At 38.9% G+C, this 19,300-nt stretch overlaps 1 protein-coding gene across 1 annotated transcript in view; it reads left to right on the plus strand.

The window, feature by feature from the left end:
- The window catches only part of DCP1A (decapping mRNA 1A), a 32,121-nt gene extending 19,163 nt beyond the window's left edge, over positions 1-12,958 (plus strand). The window contains exons 6-10 of the mRNA XM_041425872.1: positions 421-540; positions 3,797-4,552; positions 5,238-5,303; positions 7,337-7,555; positions 9,008-12,958. Coding sequence (XP_041281806.1) covers positions 421-540; positions 3,797-4,552; positions 5,238-5,303; positions 7,337-7,555; positions 9,008-9,088 — 1,242 coding nt within the window. The 3' untranslated portion in view covers positions 9,089-12,958. The remainder of the gene's footprint in view (positions 1-420; positions 541-3,796; positions 4,553-5,237; positions 5,304-7,336; positions 7,556-9,007) is intronic.
- The last annotated feature ends 6,342 nt before the right edge of the window (positions 12,959-19,300 follow it).

The raw sequence follows: 19,300 nt of genomic DNA on the forward strand, positions 1-19,300 counted from the left end.
GTGCTTTTTGACAGGATTTTTTTTTCTAAGCAGTTGTAGTTTGGGTTCCTGATTGAATGAAGTGTAGCAGACTTCTCTGTTAGCAGCCAATGCAGATACAGGATGTGAAAAGCCTACCTGTTCTTTAATGTATCATTTTTGTTCTTGGTGGAAAAGTATAAAATCAGTTGTATATTCTTGTTGCTTTTCTTATAATAATAAAGAGTAAAAGTTTTATGACTGCATACCAGATTCTGGATGTCTTGGTATGATTTTTATTTCCTAAGATTTGTGAATTCCACTGTGTCTTACAAAAATCAGTACTTTGTACATCATCCGTATTTCAGTCCCAAGTGTCATGTAAACAGGACTGTATAGTGGGTAAATGTAGACTCATGTATTGATATTCATTTTTTTTTTCATTTTTTTTCCCCTCCTCAGAATCAGATTAGTGACCTAAGTATTGTATCAAGTTCTGGAATGCAACAGAATTCAAATCCTCCAAAGCCAGAAAGCACAGAGCCTTCAGAAACGAAGCCTTCATTACAAGTGCAAGAGCAGGTACGTTTCATCCAAGCCTAAATGAGGGGGGTTTTTTTCATTTAGTACTTTGTTTTGGTAAAATTGATTTTTTTCTTAAGGTGCTTTCAGTGTTTGCCCAATGTATTATCTCTAAACAAATGAGTTTGAAGACTTTTAGAATCCTAAATTCTGTCTTTCAATTTAGCATTTTAAAAATAAGAGGCTATGTCCACACTAATGTGAATATCCATGTTTAAATGGGCCATCTTGGCTTCTAGAAGAAGTCAGTCTGTGATAATGTGTGGGCTGACTTGGACAGACAGGAAGCAAGAACAGCTGACCATGCCTGGTGGTCAGGTCTTTCACCCAGGAACTCAAGCCCTGGTCTTCTGTCTCAGACATTTACTGAAGGGTTGTCTGTGCTTCAGAGCCACAGCTGTGGTCCTGCACAAGGAAGTCGGGGCTTCACACAAGACTTTGTAGAGATAAATTTAGAGCAAAAGTAAGTGAACAGTGCAGTACCTGAATTGCCTGCAGCAGGGAGGTCCCTGGGCCTGCTTGCAGTGCCACCCAGTGGGCACGGGACAGACACTGCTGGTGTGCCCATGGAAAACTCCTCCCTGCCGTACTTCACTGGGGTGCTTCTGATGCGATAAATCACCGTGCCCGAGAAGTGGAATTCCCTAGGAAAATGTGGGCAAATTTGCACTTAGTACTTGTAAATAAAATACACAGTTTGGAGGAGTAATCGTAGTTCCTAGTTCAGGTTAGAGCTGGGGCTGGAGGGCAGGAAACTGATTTAGGGGTAGGGTAGTAACAGTTAATGAACTAAAATGAGGGGGCGAAAGTTTGCTGGGATTATTTCTATCCCAGCCCTTCCAGCCCCTGAGCAGGTCCTCTGTTTTTGGGTCAATGATGGAGTGACCCCTGGCAGCAAGCTCTGTTTGCTGCATGCCATGTCTGGAGACCTGGCACCAGGGCTGCCTGAGGCTTTGCTTTCAAAGCACATGTTTTCTTTGGGTCATTCCATGTAGACTGTCCAAAATCAGCTGAAATGCTCCACCTGACAGTGCATGGAATTGCAGAACAGGAACCAATTAACTAGTAAAGGAAAAACTGGAAAGATAAGATCCTAACAAATTGCTCTGAAGTAATTAAAGTAGAACATGTAAAATGTCATATTTTTACTTCTGTTGTGCTATTTAAAATAACACTGCAGAGATATTGGAAAAGATTAATTGGGTAACATAAGTGATAGTTCTATAAAGCCAGTTAACTGGGTTCAAATATATCTCAAATGTGTTGGTTCTGAGTCACATTTTTAGTAACATGGACAACTGAGAGACTACTGGAAAAACATTCTGTTTCAGCTATAAAAATATACATTTTTCATCTAATTAAAACAGATGGCCAGTGAAATAAAAAAATAGTGTGCATATGATAAGTACAGTGAGATTGCTAAATTCCCTCCAAAATGTCACACTTGCATGTTGATTAACTTCATCTCATGGTAAAGATACCACACATTTGGGAATAAAAATAAATGTCTCCTGTATGATATTGTGTAGTTAAGTGTTGTATCTTGGCAATTCAAAATTAAAATCAGTTGTATCATGAAATGCCTCTGTGCCAGCAGTCTGCAAAACTGAACCAGACCACTGGTACTGAACCATGAATAAGCAGAGCTGGGACTACAAAGCTTAATTTATCTGAAATCATTTCTGGAGAAACCCTCTGAGCAGCAGCATTCTGTTTCTGTGAAATAAAGTGATCTTGTGGCCTTTATGCAGCCTCTTATGATAAAGGTCTTCATAAACACACTGGGTTGATGAAATGCTCAAGGTACACCTCAGCCAGACAAGCAAAGTGTTTTATACTCCGTGCTGGAAAGTAACTTGATGTTTGACACTGTCCAGTCTGACTTGGATCAGGGCATGGTAGAGATTTCAGTTTATTACTTGACTATTGTAATGTATTAATAAAGGAAGGCTGGTCAATTAACCATACTGAAGTGAACAGCTGAGTTTGAAATGATCTGGAACAGTGATTTTTCTCTTAATGGAATCTTTATGGTTGAAGGATGGGTCTCCAGAACAGTAGAATCAGTGGAAAAAAAGTAAGAACAACTTTCTAGGAAAATATTGCTAACATAACTAACAAGATATAAACTATAGCATGTCCCAGCCCCAAAATGAAAGGGTACCTGTCTTTAACTAGCTAAAATTGAATAACAGTGACAGTAGAGATGAGGAACCTGGGTAAAAGACGGTGTGACTTCAAGCTCAAGGGGTTCTTGTTGGGCTATTTGTGGCACCTGTGCTGCTGTGCCTTGGCTGCTGTGCTGTCCTGTTCTCTGTGCTGGGGAAATCAGAGCCAGCAGAGCAATGTCATGGTGCAGTGGTTGTCATTGTGAAGTAGCATCTTTGTTTAGACATACCATCAGAATACACTGGAATTGTGCTTCAGGCCATTCAGTCTTCTGAACAGAATGTTGTATTTCAGTCCAGCTGTTTTACATAACTTCTGGTTCTGTGCAACCTAAAAAAAAAAAAAGAAAATTTTGAGATCACTGGTGTTAATAGCTGTTTCTTTTCTCTTTACTGAAACACATTTTTATAATATTTTTCTGAAAATATTTTTTCTCAAAACCACATTTTTCTAGCAATATCAGTGGTGTAGGCTAGGTGTAATTTTTTGGGAGAGACTAAAGGGCTGGTAGATGTATCTGTGTACATATAACACACTTCTCAAGGAGATACATATTTAGGTTTATAGAAATTCTCTTACCTGTAACATCTCCTGCACTAGGGCTAGGAAAACTGTCTAGGCATGTATTGCTAGTTCAGTTGTGCAGCTTCTGCATTTTATGTTCCTTTCCCATCTTTAAGAGCATTTTTAACTATTTCCAATTTTGTAAATTCTGTGAGGATTTTGCCAACATGTATGTTTTTCCCTCCACTTCCCTAAAGTGCCCTGTGTAGTTAGGGCTGATGGATGATGGCAGGTGCCATGTTCCTGACAGAATCCATAGCCATCCCCCTTCCTGACTGCTACTGCAGAGACTGTCCTGACAGGGCCATAAGGAAAAGCCATACAGAGCCAGGATGTTCCTCACAAATTAAATTCATTTTAAAATTCCTATGAATAGGGCACCCTTGGTATCCAAACTGTATTCTACATGCATTTGACATGCATAGTTGTCTCTCCTAACTTCCTTGAAAATATAATAGACTGTGTGAGCTGCACAGTGCTGTGTCTAGTTCTAAACTGAAATTTTCTTCTCCTTTCTTTTTAGCCATTTCAGTCAAGGCAGAAACATCTGACTTTGGAGGAACTGTTTGGAACCTCTGTCCAAAAGGAACAGCCTGCAGCTCCATATCCCAATCCAGAGAGAATGGAGAAGCTGCAGACAGAGGCATCTGCCAGAGAGCAGCACAGTTTGCTTTTGCCTTTTTCCTTTGACCAGTCACCAGTAATGCAACAATCCCTGGGGAAATGCGAAAGTCCGAGCGTTAAGCCCAGTGCCGGCCAGCAGGACTGTTTGACACCTTTGATAATACCTCCAGCTTCGGTTTCCCAGCCTGATCTGAAAAACGCTTCAAGCTATTCAGTTCGTTTAAGCCCTGTTCTTAATTCAGCCTCGACAATGGAAGCTGCCCCTGCTCAGATGCTTCCTGGCCTCAAACAAAGCAACAGTATAATGCAAGTGATGCAGCAAGCCGCCAAGCCCATATCCCCACTGGTGAATCAGCCGCCGTCTGAAGTGAACCACGCTCCACAGAATCTAATGGCTGGCCAAAGCCAGCTCATAGCACCCTTGACTGCAGCGAACACAGGGACTGTCTCAAATGCATCTCATACAAGTGTTGATCTTCTCCAGAAACTCAGGTTGACCCCGCAGCATGACCAAACACAGCAGCAGTCTCTCACTAAGAGTCCCTTAACACCAAACATCTCTGCCTCGGTTGGCCAACTTGCAACACCGGAAAGCTTCAAAGAATCTCACAGTAAGCCATCAGCCTTGAACAGCAAGATAATCTCTCCCCTTCAGGTATTCTGTGGGCTTTGATATCCATGAAGCTTTAGACTACTTGTGTGTTTTCCCTTGAAAATTGTGCTGTTATATATTAGCTGTTTGAAAATAATGGAGGACTTGCACTGTGTGGTATTGATTGAAATTAGAAATCCAGTTCCATTAGTTTTGTATCATTAGCATCTGCTGTCAGTGACAGACCTGTCTCTAAGGAGAGGTGTTTCAAACTGCTGCTGTTAGTGGGTGAATAAGTCCTAAAGATTGCATCTCGTGTCAGAAAAGTACTGCTCAGAGCTGGGGATCTGAGAATGGGTGGAAGGTTGCAGGCTGAAGCACTGTGATGAGAGATGATGTGTGGAAGTCTGCAATACAATTAACAATTGCCTTTTTCTGAGTATTTTGCTTTGAGTGTTTTGTACTCCTTCTGTTTTGACCCACTTCTTCTATGGGTACCTGGGGGCTACATGGAGATATGGCTTTATAGGTTTGCCTTAATATTGAAAACATAAAACATCAGTTTGGATTTTTCTCTTTTTCCAGCTTCCCATTGATTATATCAGTTTTACAAAATTGATTGAATTGTATCTAAAATCTTGAAATTTGCATTTTTGTGGCTTTCTTAAAAACAGAGAACCACCTCTGGAAACTGAGTTGTGGATGGTAACCTGTGAATTTTGCTTTTTTTTTTTTTTCCTTAACTCAGACTTTACAACAAAACAAGGAAGCAGAAGTATTTCCACAGCCGAAAACTTTGTCTAAAGCAAGTCAAGTAAGTGGATAAGTACCTCTGCTAATCAGTCTCAGGGGTTTTCTTAGGGGGAAAGAACCCAGCTGCAGCACCCAGTTGATATCTCAAAGAGTCACTGCCCACTGCCCATATTGAAGGAGCTGTTATGAAACAGTACTGGAGGAAGGGGGAGTTGCTGTCAGTGCACTGCTCTTGTACAGTCACTCTTACTGTTGGTTCTAATGCAGAAATGAAAACACATTTTGGATTTGCAGCCCTGCACTGAATTTGCACCATTTGAACGGGGATTTTTTATGTTGCAAGCAGGAGTACTAATGCCATAATATTGTAGTAGGGTACATTAGCTTTGGCCCAACCTTAAGTACCCCAGAGGCTTAAAATGCAATCCTTGCCTTGCTGTGTCTCAGTTTTCTTGAGAAACCTTGTATCTTATGAACTGATACAAAGCAGAAAAAAAAGATGGAGAAAAAGAATAACCAGTAATTGCTACTGCAAAATTTGTGATAGCGCATTTTAGCGAGCTAAAAGCAGGTTTAAACTTCTTAGAACTGCCTTGGATAACAGTTTAAAATAATGTCAATATTAAGTTTTGGGTTATAGTTACAAAACAACTTGATAATAGTCAAGTGTTCAAGAACTGGTTTTAATTACCTTTTTGTTATGTATTCATTTTAGGACACCATCTGTATTTTATTTCTGCTTTTCCCGTATGCACCCACTCCTTTTTCAGATCTCTTGCCTCATTCTTGTCAAACTTGCTCTCCATGAAAGCAGCTTTAGTAGCATGCCCAGGTCTGATTGTGAAGGCAAAAAAAATGGCCCTACTTGAACTAAGATGCTGTTTTAGCTACTGGGCTGCTATAAAATAAGCAGACTCTACAGTCTGTTCATGACCCAGTTAGTAAATAATTACCTAATTAAAAGCATTTTTATATGGATTTGGGAATTTTAAGAAGCATGTGCATGTTGTATAGTAAACTGTCAGTTTAAACACATTGTCTTCAGCTGAAATCCCACGCTGTGAGTCTTCACAGTTTTGACTACAAGAAGATCAATTTTCTAGTTCTGCTGTTGTTGATGTTATTTTATACACATTAACTTCAGGTGGCTTTGGAGGGCTTTTTCCTCTGAAGTTTGTTGGTTATCCAAGGGCAGCTCTTTCTGCTGACATATCAAATGTCTTTACAAATCACATTTAGTGTTGCTGTTCTTTGGAATGAGATGGGCTTATTTATTTTCTTTTTTTTTTCATCACATTGGTCATCCTGGAAGCCTGAGCAAGACACAGATTATCAGCCTGAGTAGCAATTGCACTTATCAGGAGATGGCAGAGTTACTCAAAGAGGATGTTTATTTTTGTCCAGTTGATGCAAATGTAATAGTCCTATAAATGTGCAATTTATGTTTAAAAGAAAAAGTAGTAAAGGCAGTTTGTGCATTTTTGTAGTGAAATGGAGACAGACCTGTGGAATGATGAGCTGGGAAGATGGTCCTCAAAATATTTCCATCCTACATCTCCCCAAGGGAAAACAGGACAAGAATATTTCAGTGTATTCCAATGCTTTAGTTATAATTCAGCAGTTTCTTTAAATGTGTTTGAGATGCACTTGAAATTTGAAGTAAAGTATTTGTGGGAGACCATAGAATTGGGGGGGTGCGGGAAGCAGGACTGATCTTTCTGAAAACTCTGACGAAAAATAATTTGCTCACAGCTACAGGCTCCTTTGGTTTCTTAGGTGAAAAGCTCAACTTTCCTTGTATGTGTTCTCCTCTAAAAATTCTGGAAGGTAGCAACCACATGAGTAGGAAGGAGTCTGCATACAAGAATATTTAAGGCTGCTACCTTCTTCAGCTCTGAAAATGAGAAGTACTATTGGTACTAATACTGATCTTCATAGGTAGATATTTCTTGATTAAGAGCAGCTATTCTGCAATATCTGACTGAATAATTGTGGCTGCAATTTATTTCATTTGCTTTATGCTTCTCTCTCCAGCCTTTACAGCATCATTCCCTCTTACTGAACACAGTGCTTATTAATTTTCTGTTTTTACAGGTTGCACCTCCACAGTTTGTTACAGCCACCACGACAGTAACACCTTCAGTGCTCTTGTCTCCAAGTGTGTTTCAGCAATCAGCTACAAAAGTTACTGAAGTGGAGAATAAAGCCAGTTCTTCTTCGCCTTTAACACTTGGAACAACAGAAATTCAGACTACACCTCCTACTGTTCTCAGTAGGTCTCAGCTTCAAGAAGCACTGATACATCTAATCAAGGTAGTGTCTATACAGAGCTCAGAGTTTCTGAGGGATGGGGTTCCAAGCACAGAAGGCAGCAGTGACAAATTCTGTACCCCTGTAAGTCCTTTTGCCCTGAAAGATTACAAAAGATGTTCTTTTCTGTTGGAAGGGGCAGATTACTCCACACTGTACACAGAGTATGGCACAGCTTGCTCCTTTTGGTTGGTGTGTCCTTTCACATCCATATGAATTTGTAGACAAGTGAGGAATAACTTGCAGTAGTAGAAGCTGGTATGGGGTGGGAGTTGATTTTGCTGTGTTTTTAAGTGTTCCACTTCCTCAAGGAAGGATTTCCTGTTTTCAGTTCCCTAGAACCTTTCCTCATCTTTACTTTTAGTGTGTTTCTTTGAAATGGAAATTGCCAAGTTTTAGCTCTGCTATTTTTAGGGACTAAAAAGTTCTGTTTAATTAAATCTGTGATGTTGGGAGCAGCTGTGCATTGAGATGATTTTGACCTCTAATGTCATGGTGAAGTTGCCATGAATGACAGTTATTTCTTAGCTCAGGATTCTCTTGCTCACTCCATACTGGTGCTAGTAGAGCTTATACCCAAAATACAAGTCTAAAAATAACAAACTGCATCTTCCCAGTGACCAAGTTGTTAGGACCAAAAAGGTCATTACCAGATCCCATCATTAGGTTGCCTGATTTATCTGTTCCATTTTACATAACCTTTTCTTCTACTGGTGTGTATGGGTTTTCTAATTAAAGACTTAAACTATTCTTGGAACTGAGCTCACCTGCTGATATTCTGAGTGGTGATTTTAGAGATCTGACAGGGATATTTGTCTCCAGTCTTTACAGAGAGAGAGCTGAATGAAGACCCAAAATAGACACATCCTGCAGCATGGGAGTACTCACACAGCACTCTAAGCATGATACCAGTTGCTGTTCAGGACTTGTCAAGAGAGTATTACACTCTCAAGCTGATGATATACCAGTTTTGTAACTTGTCATTTGAAGGAATTAGACTAGAAATATCTGTAAATATTGTCCATAGATGAAACCAATTCACTTCCCAGTCATGCTTTGACTTGGGAATTCTTTGCATTCCCATTCAGGCTGCTCTGCCTGGCAAACAGCATCACATCTGACAGTCAGGCAGACTTGATTTGGGAGCTGTACACAAAATGGGATTCTTTGTGCCTAAGACTATGGTTTGGGCTCTGGAGGGAAGCAAAATGTGGCCAGGCTGACACAGTGACCCTGTCTGTGTGTCTGAGCGTCCAGAGTGCCTGGTGATGCCTTCAGCTGCTGCCCAGCTTCATGGTTCACAGCCTGTGTTCCAAAAGCACTTTCTGTGCAGGCACACAGCTCCTTCCCTTGCCAGCTGCAAGCAAGCCTTATCACAACTAAAGTGACATTAAATTAAACTGCTTTTGGCATCTTTTCACTAATGTTTCTCATTTGTTTCTGTTTATCCTGCAGAATGATTCTCGTTTTCTCAGCACTATCCATGAAGTCTACTTGCAAGTCCTCACCAAGAGTACAGACAACATTAAGCTATAATTGAAGCTGAATCTACTTAAAATATGTTCATTTTAGAAACAATTATGCCTCATCTATAAAACTAATATTTTTGTAAAAGAACATTTAGTTTTCAATGTCTTGAATTTGAACCTGTTAGGAAAGATTATTCCTTAAATACTTATGAAAGTAATGTTCTCAGAATGATCTAGGTTTTCACTGTGATCATCACCAGCAAACCTTTTTTTATTGGGGAGGGGACTTAAGTTGCATTTGAGCTCTCATTAGCATTAAGTGAATGTGCAAATGTTTGCTCTGGCTCTCATTCCTGGCTGTATTCATTGTTCAAGGATTACAGACTCAAAACTATTTCAACCAGCAAATGCACACTATAATACACTACAGCACACCAGAGCCAAATTCAGTGGTGGGAACCTAGTTCCATTTTGAAGGACTAAGGAAAATGAGAGCAAAATGCCTTGTGATTAAGCTGGTAGGTGTGGGGAGGGAAAGGGCCTGGAAGCCAGGCCATTGGAGCTAAACCTTTAACAAAAAGTCTAGAAATGTGATTGGCTCAGTTCATTGGCAGTCTCTAGCTAATGCATGTAAATTCATCCTTGCAATATTTCATTAATCTTCTTTGTTTCTGTTTTATGTTACTGACATAAAACACCCAGGTGGGTAAGACCATTTTCTCTAAAGAGGCAAAATTTGAAATACGCAAAATCCTCAGTGATTTGTACTTTTTTTTAAGCAGCAAAGGAGTTGCATGTTGAAGTTCTCATTTTAAATTTATAGTTAGGAGACCACCACTGGAAGACTCTCTTCCTGTTCAGCAGTGTTTGATAAAATTTAAACATTTTTGTTTCCTTTTAGCTTAAGGATGGACCACACCATAGTTGGCTTTCACTCCTCGGTCATGTTGGAACTGCAGTGTTTAAAACTATGCAGATGGGAAACAAATGCATGCTTTTCTTCTGTTGCCCTCTCCCCAAATAATTAGTGTACACTTCATAGTCTGAAGCTAATCTAATTAAAATGTTACTGCTTTGTATATGTGATTTAGTAAGTCACTATTCACTAAGAATTTAACTGGGTCCTTTCCCATTTGAAATCAGAAAAGTTTTAATTATACTTTCTTATGCTGCTGTGTTGGTTTACCCATGGGTTGTATTTATTTCTTAAAGGCATGCAAAGGTAATTAATCTGGGTTCAGGTCCCAACATTTTCCAGCAATAGTAGTTTTAAAAGATGCTTTTTCAGTAGAAAAGTGTTGGGTTACTGAGTAAAAAGATAATCTGTAGTGAGTTGTGATGCACTGCTTCATTCTTTTCCCTCAAGCACTATTGAAATATGAAGAAAAATGTTGTTTGGCTCGTTACAACATATATGTAAGTGTAGATCTCCTAAGGATTAGTTAATGTTGACATAGTCAAGGTGCATGGCCATTTCATTGGAAACTAGTAATTGAGCTTTAATTGTGACTTGTTCACAAATCAGGATGTTTTAGATACAAAAGATATTTACATACATTCAAATATTTTTATGTATTTGAACTATTGTAGGTTTTTTTTCTTAGCTTTTTAGTGGAAAATCTATTTTGTTTAGCACTACCCACCTTCTGAAAAGCTCTTCTCAGCCTTTGAGTTCAGCGTTTCCAATTAAAATATATAGTGTATTGTTAGAAAAATGTTCAAGATTCAGGGAAAGATGCTGATGTGCATTCATCAAGAAATGTATTTGATTTAATGGTAGCATCTAAACTCAGCAATACAAACTCAGACTTCTTAAGGAAGATAGGAACTTCTTCCATAAATTCTGGAGTTACAATCCTGTGTATGCACATAAACAGTGAGACTCAAGTTAGATTCAAGGTCTAGACTGATTTTATGTTGGGCTTTTTAGGAAAAGTTTCACTGAAAGGGACAAAAATGGACAGTCTAAGCCAAATAGAGGGTGGCTCTTACCTAGATTTAGCAAAGATGGTGTCTGTAACTTCTCACTTCTCACGGACAGCTTCTGCTTTCTTCAGTGAAAGATTTGATAAAGGTTTGGATGAACAGAGATGTTGGAAGCTGGTAATGCATGTTGGTACTGTTTGCTAAACACAGTCATATCCAAAGATCTGTAGAAATTATAGGAAGGAGTTGTATTTTGAGTTCTTCAGCCATATACAAAAGTAATAATACTTTCAATATCCTTAACTTATGAGGGTTCCTGTGCAGCTGGAAACAAGCAGTTGGCAGATCCTTACTTCTCTTTGGTTTTGCAGTGTCCTTGTAGCAACAGGTTGATGGTTTACTTCCCTGCCCACACTTTCCAAATGAACTGGCAGAGAACCAGAGTTAGAATTGCAGAGTCCACAGCAGACTCTATACCTTGAACTTCACAGCATGTGTTTGTTCCAGCCTCTGCCTGGGGCCAGCAGACACAGGAACCCCCCAGTGCAGAGGTGTGACAAGTGCCAGGGAGTGGCTCTAACAGATCAACTCCTTTAGTAAAAAAGCTCATTGTAAAACACAAGCTCAATTACAGTGTAAAAGCTGATTTTTTTTAAATTTTTTTTTAATGTGGACTCTGTATTTAAAAACCTTTTTCCCTATTTTTTTTTTAATTTTTGTATAAGTTTGAAATGACCAGCTTGTTGAAGTGCTTGATTTGTGTTATCTGCATGTAGGCATAACCAGTGTGTAGCAAGTTACCTTGGGGCATCACAGAAAATGATTGTGACCATTTTAAAGTTGTTGGTTTTTTTGATTTTTTTAAATGCTGGCTTAATGGGGATTTTATCTATTCTTTCTGGGAATCAAAAGATTATTAGTTCAGACTACACTCCTCTAATTATTATCTAAGCATGTTTTTTGTGGCTCACATTAAGTTACTTTAGGTTTGAGTTTGGGTTTTTATTTTTTCGCTAAGCAAAGACAGTTTTAAAACCTACAGCTGCTGAAATGTTCAGGAAAATCAAAATTCTCAGTTTTGTAGTTAGACTTTATCTGTTATTTAACAATGCAAAGTTTATATGAAAGGTGCCTAACAGTTATTAACTTTAGAAGGAGAATATCTTTCCAAATTAAACGAGATTTGCAGAATGAGTGATAAAAAAAGTCAAGTGATTCATCCTGATTTAATATAAAATGTGTAATTCTGTGTATAAGTGCTCAATATTTAAACACTCGCTGCTGGATGTATCATTTTTGCTTGCATTTCTAATTGCTTCATTTTGATTTATTTCTGAAATCCATTTATGCCATGTGTAGTCACTGATAGAATTTCTGCAATGTTTTGGAAAGCTAACTTTAATTTGGGACTTCTTGGTTTTTAAAAATATTCTAAGCAAATCAGCCACCTTTTTTGCCAGGTATTTGGGTTGCTTTGTACAGCATATCTTAACAAGAGGAATGTGTGCAATATGTATCACCTCATGTTTGTCTGGCAATGTTATGAAAATGTTAAGATGCAATATCTTCCTTTCACTTCCAGTTGGGAAAATTGCAGTATCTCTGATTTGGTGGTGTATTTATTTTTATCTATTCAGTGTATGGGCATATGGTTAGTTAGGTTCTTTTATGTGCATTATGTGCTTTTAGTAATTTCTGAGTTTTATCACTTCTGCATATGCACCAGTTGTAGCCATTTGCATGTTCTTTCAATATGAAGACCATGGGGAAGGGGGGGCTTCAAGGAAAGATTTCTGGAAACCTGAATAATTGTAAGTCAAAAAATGTAGATACTGCATCATTAACGTTTTTGGTATGGTGTGGGTTTTATAGCACCTATGTATGTTTGCAGTTATTAAGTTATTGCATAAATGTTTAAGAATGAGCTTTTTTTTTCATCCAAAATTTTGTATGTTTGCAAATATATTTTTGTAATAAAACTTCAAAACAAATGTTTCAGCACCTCCTAAAATCTTGTGAAGTTTCCTTTTATTTATAGAGTTGTATTAGCCTACTGGAAGGTTCAGTTTTTATTTAGGGTTAATATTTTCCAGAGAAGAAACTCAGATTCCTTACTTTATTCTGGGAGTTTGCATTTGTCCACATGGAAAATGCAACCTGGCTGCTTGAAGGGCAGTGGGGAGCAGCTTCTACAAGGCCCTCTGCTGCTCTCAGCAGCCTTGTGTTTTGAATTTGGTAAACTGCTAAGTTGCCTCTCACATGAAGAATGCAGCTGCACTTTCACTGGTTTGTAAGTACAGCTCTGTGTTTGCTGCCTTCCTGTATCACTTTTTTATGGTATCCCCTTTCATCCATCTAGACATGGCATTTGGTTCTCAGTCCAGTGTTGGTCTTTGGTCCAAGACATTGGAAATTGCAGTTGTCCTCCTACCGTATCTGATCAATACCATTCAGCTGGTTGATCCAATTTTCACAAAGTGAAATAGGCAAGAAAAACATAGAAGTCCATATTGAAATTAAACAAAACCTTAGACCTAAATCTTAGCTAGATGCTAATTCCCATTCTAACTGCCCATAGGAGCTGGTGATTGCAGGGCAGGTCAAATGTCAGGGGAGGCCACTGGAGAATGGCATTGGTTGCCCTGATGGTTCATTTTGGACTGATTCCTGTACAATGTCCAGGAGCAGATTCTTCTAATAGAAGACTGCCATACAAAACAGGTACAGATGTCATGGATTAACTGCAATATAAATTGGGGAAAAAAAAAGAAAAAAAGTCGAAAACTGCTTAGAATCAAACTTTAAATTCTGGAATCTAGATCTAAATTCTCTATTAGGTGTATTGCCTCTCTGGTCAATATCAAGAATATTTTTTTTCATTCTCAGTGCCATTAATCTGTTTGTCTTCTCTGGTCCAGGTATTCCTCTTCACTGTTGCTCACATGAAGTGCTGTCCTTTACTTTGGGAATAAGGGAACACTTCTGAATTTCTCTGTGTAGATCCAGCTAAACCAGGCACTGTACTCTGGATCCTGTGTGCTCTACAGTCACGTTTTTTGAAAGTGTATGACAGAATGAAGCCAATCCCTACTACAATGGAGATTTACTACATAGAATCAGGAAATAGGCTTCCTAAAGTTCATTGTCTAAAATCCAAATTTCACTTACAGGCTTGCAGAATGAAATAAGAAGTTGTAGCTCATGTTCATGGGCCAAATTAATTTAAGTCAGTGGACTCATGTTTGGTAAGGGATCAGCTATGCTTCCTTCTGACTACAGAAGGTAATATAGAGAGTAAGAAACTTGTCATTCATACAGGTTTTTACACTTCCTTCTGACTGCAGAAGGTAATATAGAGAGTAAGAAACTTGTCATTCATACAGGTTTTTTTGCATTTGTTAATAGGATGCCTTCAAGTTACTAAATAGTCTTTGTTATGACTGAGGTAAATCTCAGTTTATTTTTCTAATCAAAATATTAGAAATTATAATGTATGTTATCAAAAGATATTTCCAGTGCCCAGTACTGGAATTTTTTCACTTCACACAGCTTCAGGTGTGAATCAGCTTTTTTCCATCTAGATTTTGATTGGGGGATATATTTTTTGGCCTCACCTACTAATTTAGAATTAAACTTCTGTGGTAGACCTGTAACTTAAAATACAGCCATGAGCTGTAAAACTCATCCTTGTCAGTTATGCAACAATTTTTTCATAAGACACTCCTAATCAGGCTCAAAATGCATTGAGAAAAGAGGGCAGTGAAGAGAGTTTATCAGTTGCTGCATTTTTGAAAGAGCACTGGCAATAAAACAAGGGGGAAAGGACAATTGAATAAGAGATTCCTGAGAAGAAAACAAGGGAAGGAATAGCAAAAGCACTCATATAAATATGAAAGGGGACACTGTAGAGAGAAAAGTGTGGCCTGTGAAGGTATTTCCTGAAGCACAGAGGAATTTTAGTTACAGTTTTGTTTCCATACTGCTGCATGTCTTCAGGTATTCTCAAAGCTCAAATGCAGATTGCCTGTAAGAATTCAGAGCATTTCAGGGTGTGATCAGAAAACGACTTGGTAGGCATGATTTCCTTGCTCTCGTTCTTCAGGTCTGCTGTGGGGTTTTTAACCTCTGGTAATGAGGCAGCACAGTGGAGTTGATTGATCACAGTAGTACCAAATTTTTGTCTTTGCTTGGTGACCTCCCATTACAGTTTAAAGTCTGCTACATAGGACAAGGCTGCTCATACCTTGTTGCCTTATGTCTCTCATTTTAAACAGTTCTTTAAAAATATTTCTACCAGAATCCATTCTTTAAAATTCAAGCAGGTTCATTTTACAAAATCAACCTTGGGAAATAAAACCACAAAAGAATAAGCTTTATATGCTGGCTGAAATGAAAGTACTTGCCCTTAGGCCTTTCTTGGAAACACGCAGGGATGTGATGTAAATGCACAAGTTTTACTTCTTTTCTCCTCATAAATAAGTTATGAAGCTTTTAAGAGCATCTACAGAGCAAAGATCACCCAGCCTGGCTCCTGTAAACAAAACTCTATGTTGGTCTTAATATAGACAGCATATGACTTGCACATCCTGCTCGTACTTCTTGTGGTTTGGAAGAGGGATCAGAGAGATTTAGCAGGTTATCCAGCGTTCTCGTGAAGGTTTGGGATTTATGGCTGATGCTGAGTGCCTTCTCTGGTTTATGTTCTAAGCATCAAACAAATTCACTTCTGCCCTCTGGGGACACAGCTCTCCCATGTAACAAAACTGCTGCAAAGGCAGCTTCTGTTGTCTTAAACCCCCCACAAGAATTGAGGTACAGGAGTGCAGTTGAAGCCTGCAGGGTCTGGATGTGTACAGAGTCTGTTGTGGTTCATAGCAAGCCCTGCTCCTGATGTGATCTTCAGGATGGAAGGCACAGGATGCCCAAAATAAAGAGAGAGCTCTACTTTTCAATGGTTTAGTGGGAAAATCCTGCCACAGCAGAAGCTTTTACAGAAGATCCAAAGGTTTGGTTAGAAATACATGCAGTACTTTTAATAAGGGCTTGGAAATAAATTAATATTCTTCAGATATGAAGACAGCTGTCTGAGGGAAACTGCTAACATAACAGACATATGTGAAAGTCATGTAGACTGACAGTCTGTAGTGCCTGAGCCTAGGCCTGTGATGTAGCTTTATCTGTAACATCATTTTAGGTAAAAAAGCCTGATCTTATTACTGCTCCTATAGCTGTTTTCATGCAGTACATATAATTTCTTACAATTACTGGTGATGTGCTGCACAGACATCAGAAGTTTTTTCTTTTTTCTTTTTCCTTAAATTCATTAGCAGCTAAATAATGTTATTACTGAAGATGAGCTGAACAATCTGTTCCATGTCTAACTGAAGTCACTGTTTTTGCATGTGGAGGGATGTGCTGCTGGTACATAATGAGAGAATGCTCTAGCATCAATCCATTTCATCTGTTCTTGAATGATTTCCTTCTTGAAGGGCTTCTAAGGCAGCTGTTCTTTCAAAGGAAGTCAAACCCTGTTGTGTTGCAGAGGTCAGGCTGAAGAGGATGTTTTTCACTTTCACTCCCATGCATTACAGCACAAATAAATCCTGCTTTATTTGGTCATTACAGCTGTCTTACACCTTCTTTCTAAATGTGCACACCCTGTGAAAGCGCTGCTCTTTGGGAGATTTCACTTTGCACGAGTTACCCTCAATATCTTTATCCTTTCAATTTTGTCACACCCAGTTAATTCACTACAGATATTCATTTAAACAAAGACCAAAGAGACTAATAATTTCTGAGCTTATTTGAAGAGTGTCATAGAACTTGAGTCAAGAATCAAATAGAGAAAGCAAGCATGTGAAGTAACTGAGGAACATCTATGAATTCAGTGAGCCCTTCAAGCACAGATGCAGGCAAAGGCCTCAAACTCCTACTACATAAGTATTTCATATTAACATCATTTGAGGAAATTGCAGCAAGTGAAAACTCAGATTATAAATTTAAATAGTTTTGTAAATAATATATTTAACTGGTCATACTAAACCAATCCAAATACCCCAAAATACTGCAACATTAGCATTGCAAACTTTGATTTAAAGACTGTAATTTTCTTGCACTGCTTGCAGAAATACTTCCTTAAATATAATCAAACAGCCCAAACCTAATCACTCTGAGTTCCTTTTAACTGTGTGCGACAAAAAATGTGGTTTTTATCTGGCAGGCTAAATGTTAGACATAAAAAAGTCTCACTGTGTAAGACTTGTCTCAAGTTATCTGGTTTAATCTAAACATTTTTCATGTATCATAAAACTGTCACAGTATTTTGGAAACTTTGCAATTTTGGGATTGGGTTTGGGTTGTTTTTTTTTTTTTTTTAATAAATGACATTTTTATTTAGAGGAAATATAAAAATAACTATGGTTTAAAACTGGTTTTAGTCAACATTTGCTGACATGTAACTCAAAAATGGTCTGTTCTTTTATGAAGCTTTCCATACCCATTTTTCCTTTTGCAGACAATTTTGTCAGCTGAGGAGAAGGTTTTAGTTGAGTTGAACTATGAATCTATTCTGTTTGTACGTATCTTATCCTTGTATCTTGCTGTTACAGACTTCAAAGGTGGATAGATTTCCCTTCTGGATGTTTCTGTATGAGGTGCTGCACAAGAACCCTGCATTTTCCAGGTTGCTGGTTATAGCTGTTTGTAGTCTGTGTAGCACAAACTGCTGTTCTATGGCAACTAAAGGATGTTGAGAGTGTTTTTCATGCTCCAATGGGAACTGCAGAGCTGATCATTATTTCACAGCCTGCTGAATATTCTTTTCACAGGGTGTTTACTTGAATGTGCTCTTGTGCTTATCTAAAACCACTTTCTACCACTGATGAAGGAACAGAATTTCTTTTGAGTGAGATGTGACAGTAAGGACTGAGGCTCTGGAAAATTTGCAGCACCAGATTTGATCTGACAATGTACTGCATTCCCATCCATCAGGCTACAATGATTGGAATTCCACCACAATTCCACAGTGAGTGGAATTCTACTTCTCTTTTTTAATGTACTCTGCAAATGAAATTAAACCCTGTGAACTACATGGAGGTTCAGGACTAGCAAGGTTACAGTCCAGGACTGGCAATTCCAGTTCGGTTTGGAATCCATACAGTGCTCAAAGTGCAATTGCACAGCCTGTTGGTCTCCTCCCACACCTCCAAGCATTTTCTTCACTCACTACTGTTTATATTCTGTAGTGATGAGCTCTTACTAGACTTGGATTTGGCAATCTTTTGAGAGCGGTTTTTACGGCAACATTGGGCCCACAGCCCCATGGGAACTAACTGTCCTGAATTCTAGCAGTGCTGAGTGCATGCAGCTCCTGCTCTGGTAAACAGGGTTGCATGTACTTATGTCAGCAATGCATTTTTGCAGTATCTCAGCAAATGTCAGTCATAGCTGAGCTTTCATGCTTCTGCTGCACATAATGCCCTGAGGCCGATACGTGGACGAAGGGATGGAAAAACCCAGTTACCCTGTGTATGTATTTAATGAGCTGTCTAGTCTAGTAGTTAATTCTGAAGCTAACGAGATGTGATTGTATGTTCTGAAGCAAGGCTGTTTGTCCATACATTTACATCCTTGGTTTAATCACATTGTACATGGTTCCAGAGGCAAGTCTGAGGAATGTGGAAGAAATGTGGACTGTTGAATGCAATGTATACCATGACTGCAGCTATTTCTTTACAGTCCATCACACTTGGTCAGAGTTGCAGAAATAACACGCCTCTTCAGTAGATCAAAGAGGAGACACTGACACAAGGTGGAATTTCATCCTGTGAATGCTTGAGCTGCTGTTTTAACAACACAATACCACAATAAGCACTCGGTGATGCAGCACAAGGATTCAGGGAACTGAGGGGGAGTTGTGGGCAGTGATCTCCCAATGACATTGTCTAAGCTAAGTCCATCTTAAAGTCTTTTTACCATTCAGATAACAATGGAGGAAACAGAAGAAGTTGTGAGCTATAGTAACACTGGACTGATCCAGATTATCCCTCTTATTTTCTTACAGAAGGGGAACAGCACCGTATGTGCAGCCAGAGAAGGCACTTGCTAAGATTGCTGTTGCCAGTACACTTGGGACAGTTTGAGAGGGAGCCATCCTTACACTGCAATTCAAGAGCACATCATCACTGTGATCACAGAGACTTGACCACAGGCCATACACTTGACCACAGCCAAAGAACAGAATCAGCCTGGGCCAACAAAGGCAAAAGCAAGGCTAAGATCTGGCCAGTTTATATTTTTTAAAATTGTGAGAGAAAACAAAGGGCATTGACAAAGGAGTGGGGAGTCACTGAAC

This window comes from Onychostruthus taczanowskii, unplaced genomic scaffold (genome assembly GCF_017590055.1).
Source record: "Onychostruthus taczanowskii isolate IOZ18803 unplaced genomic scaffold, ASM1759005v1 scaffold9, whole genome shotgun sequence".
Taxonomy (NCBI): Eukaryota; Metazoa; Chordata; class Aves; order Passeriformes; family Passeridae; genus Onychostruthus; species Onychostruthus taczanowskii.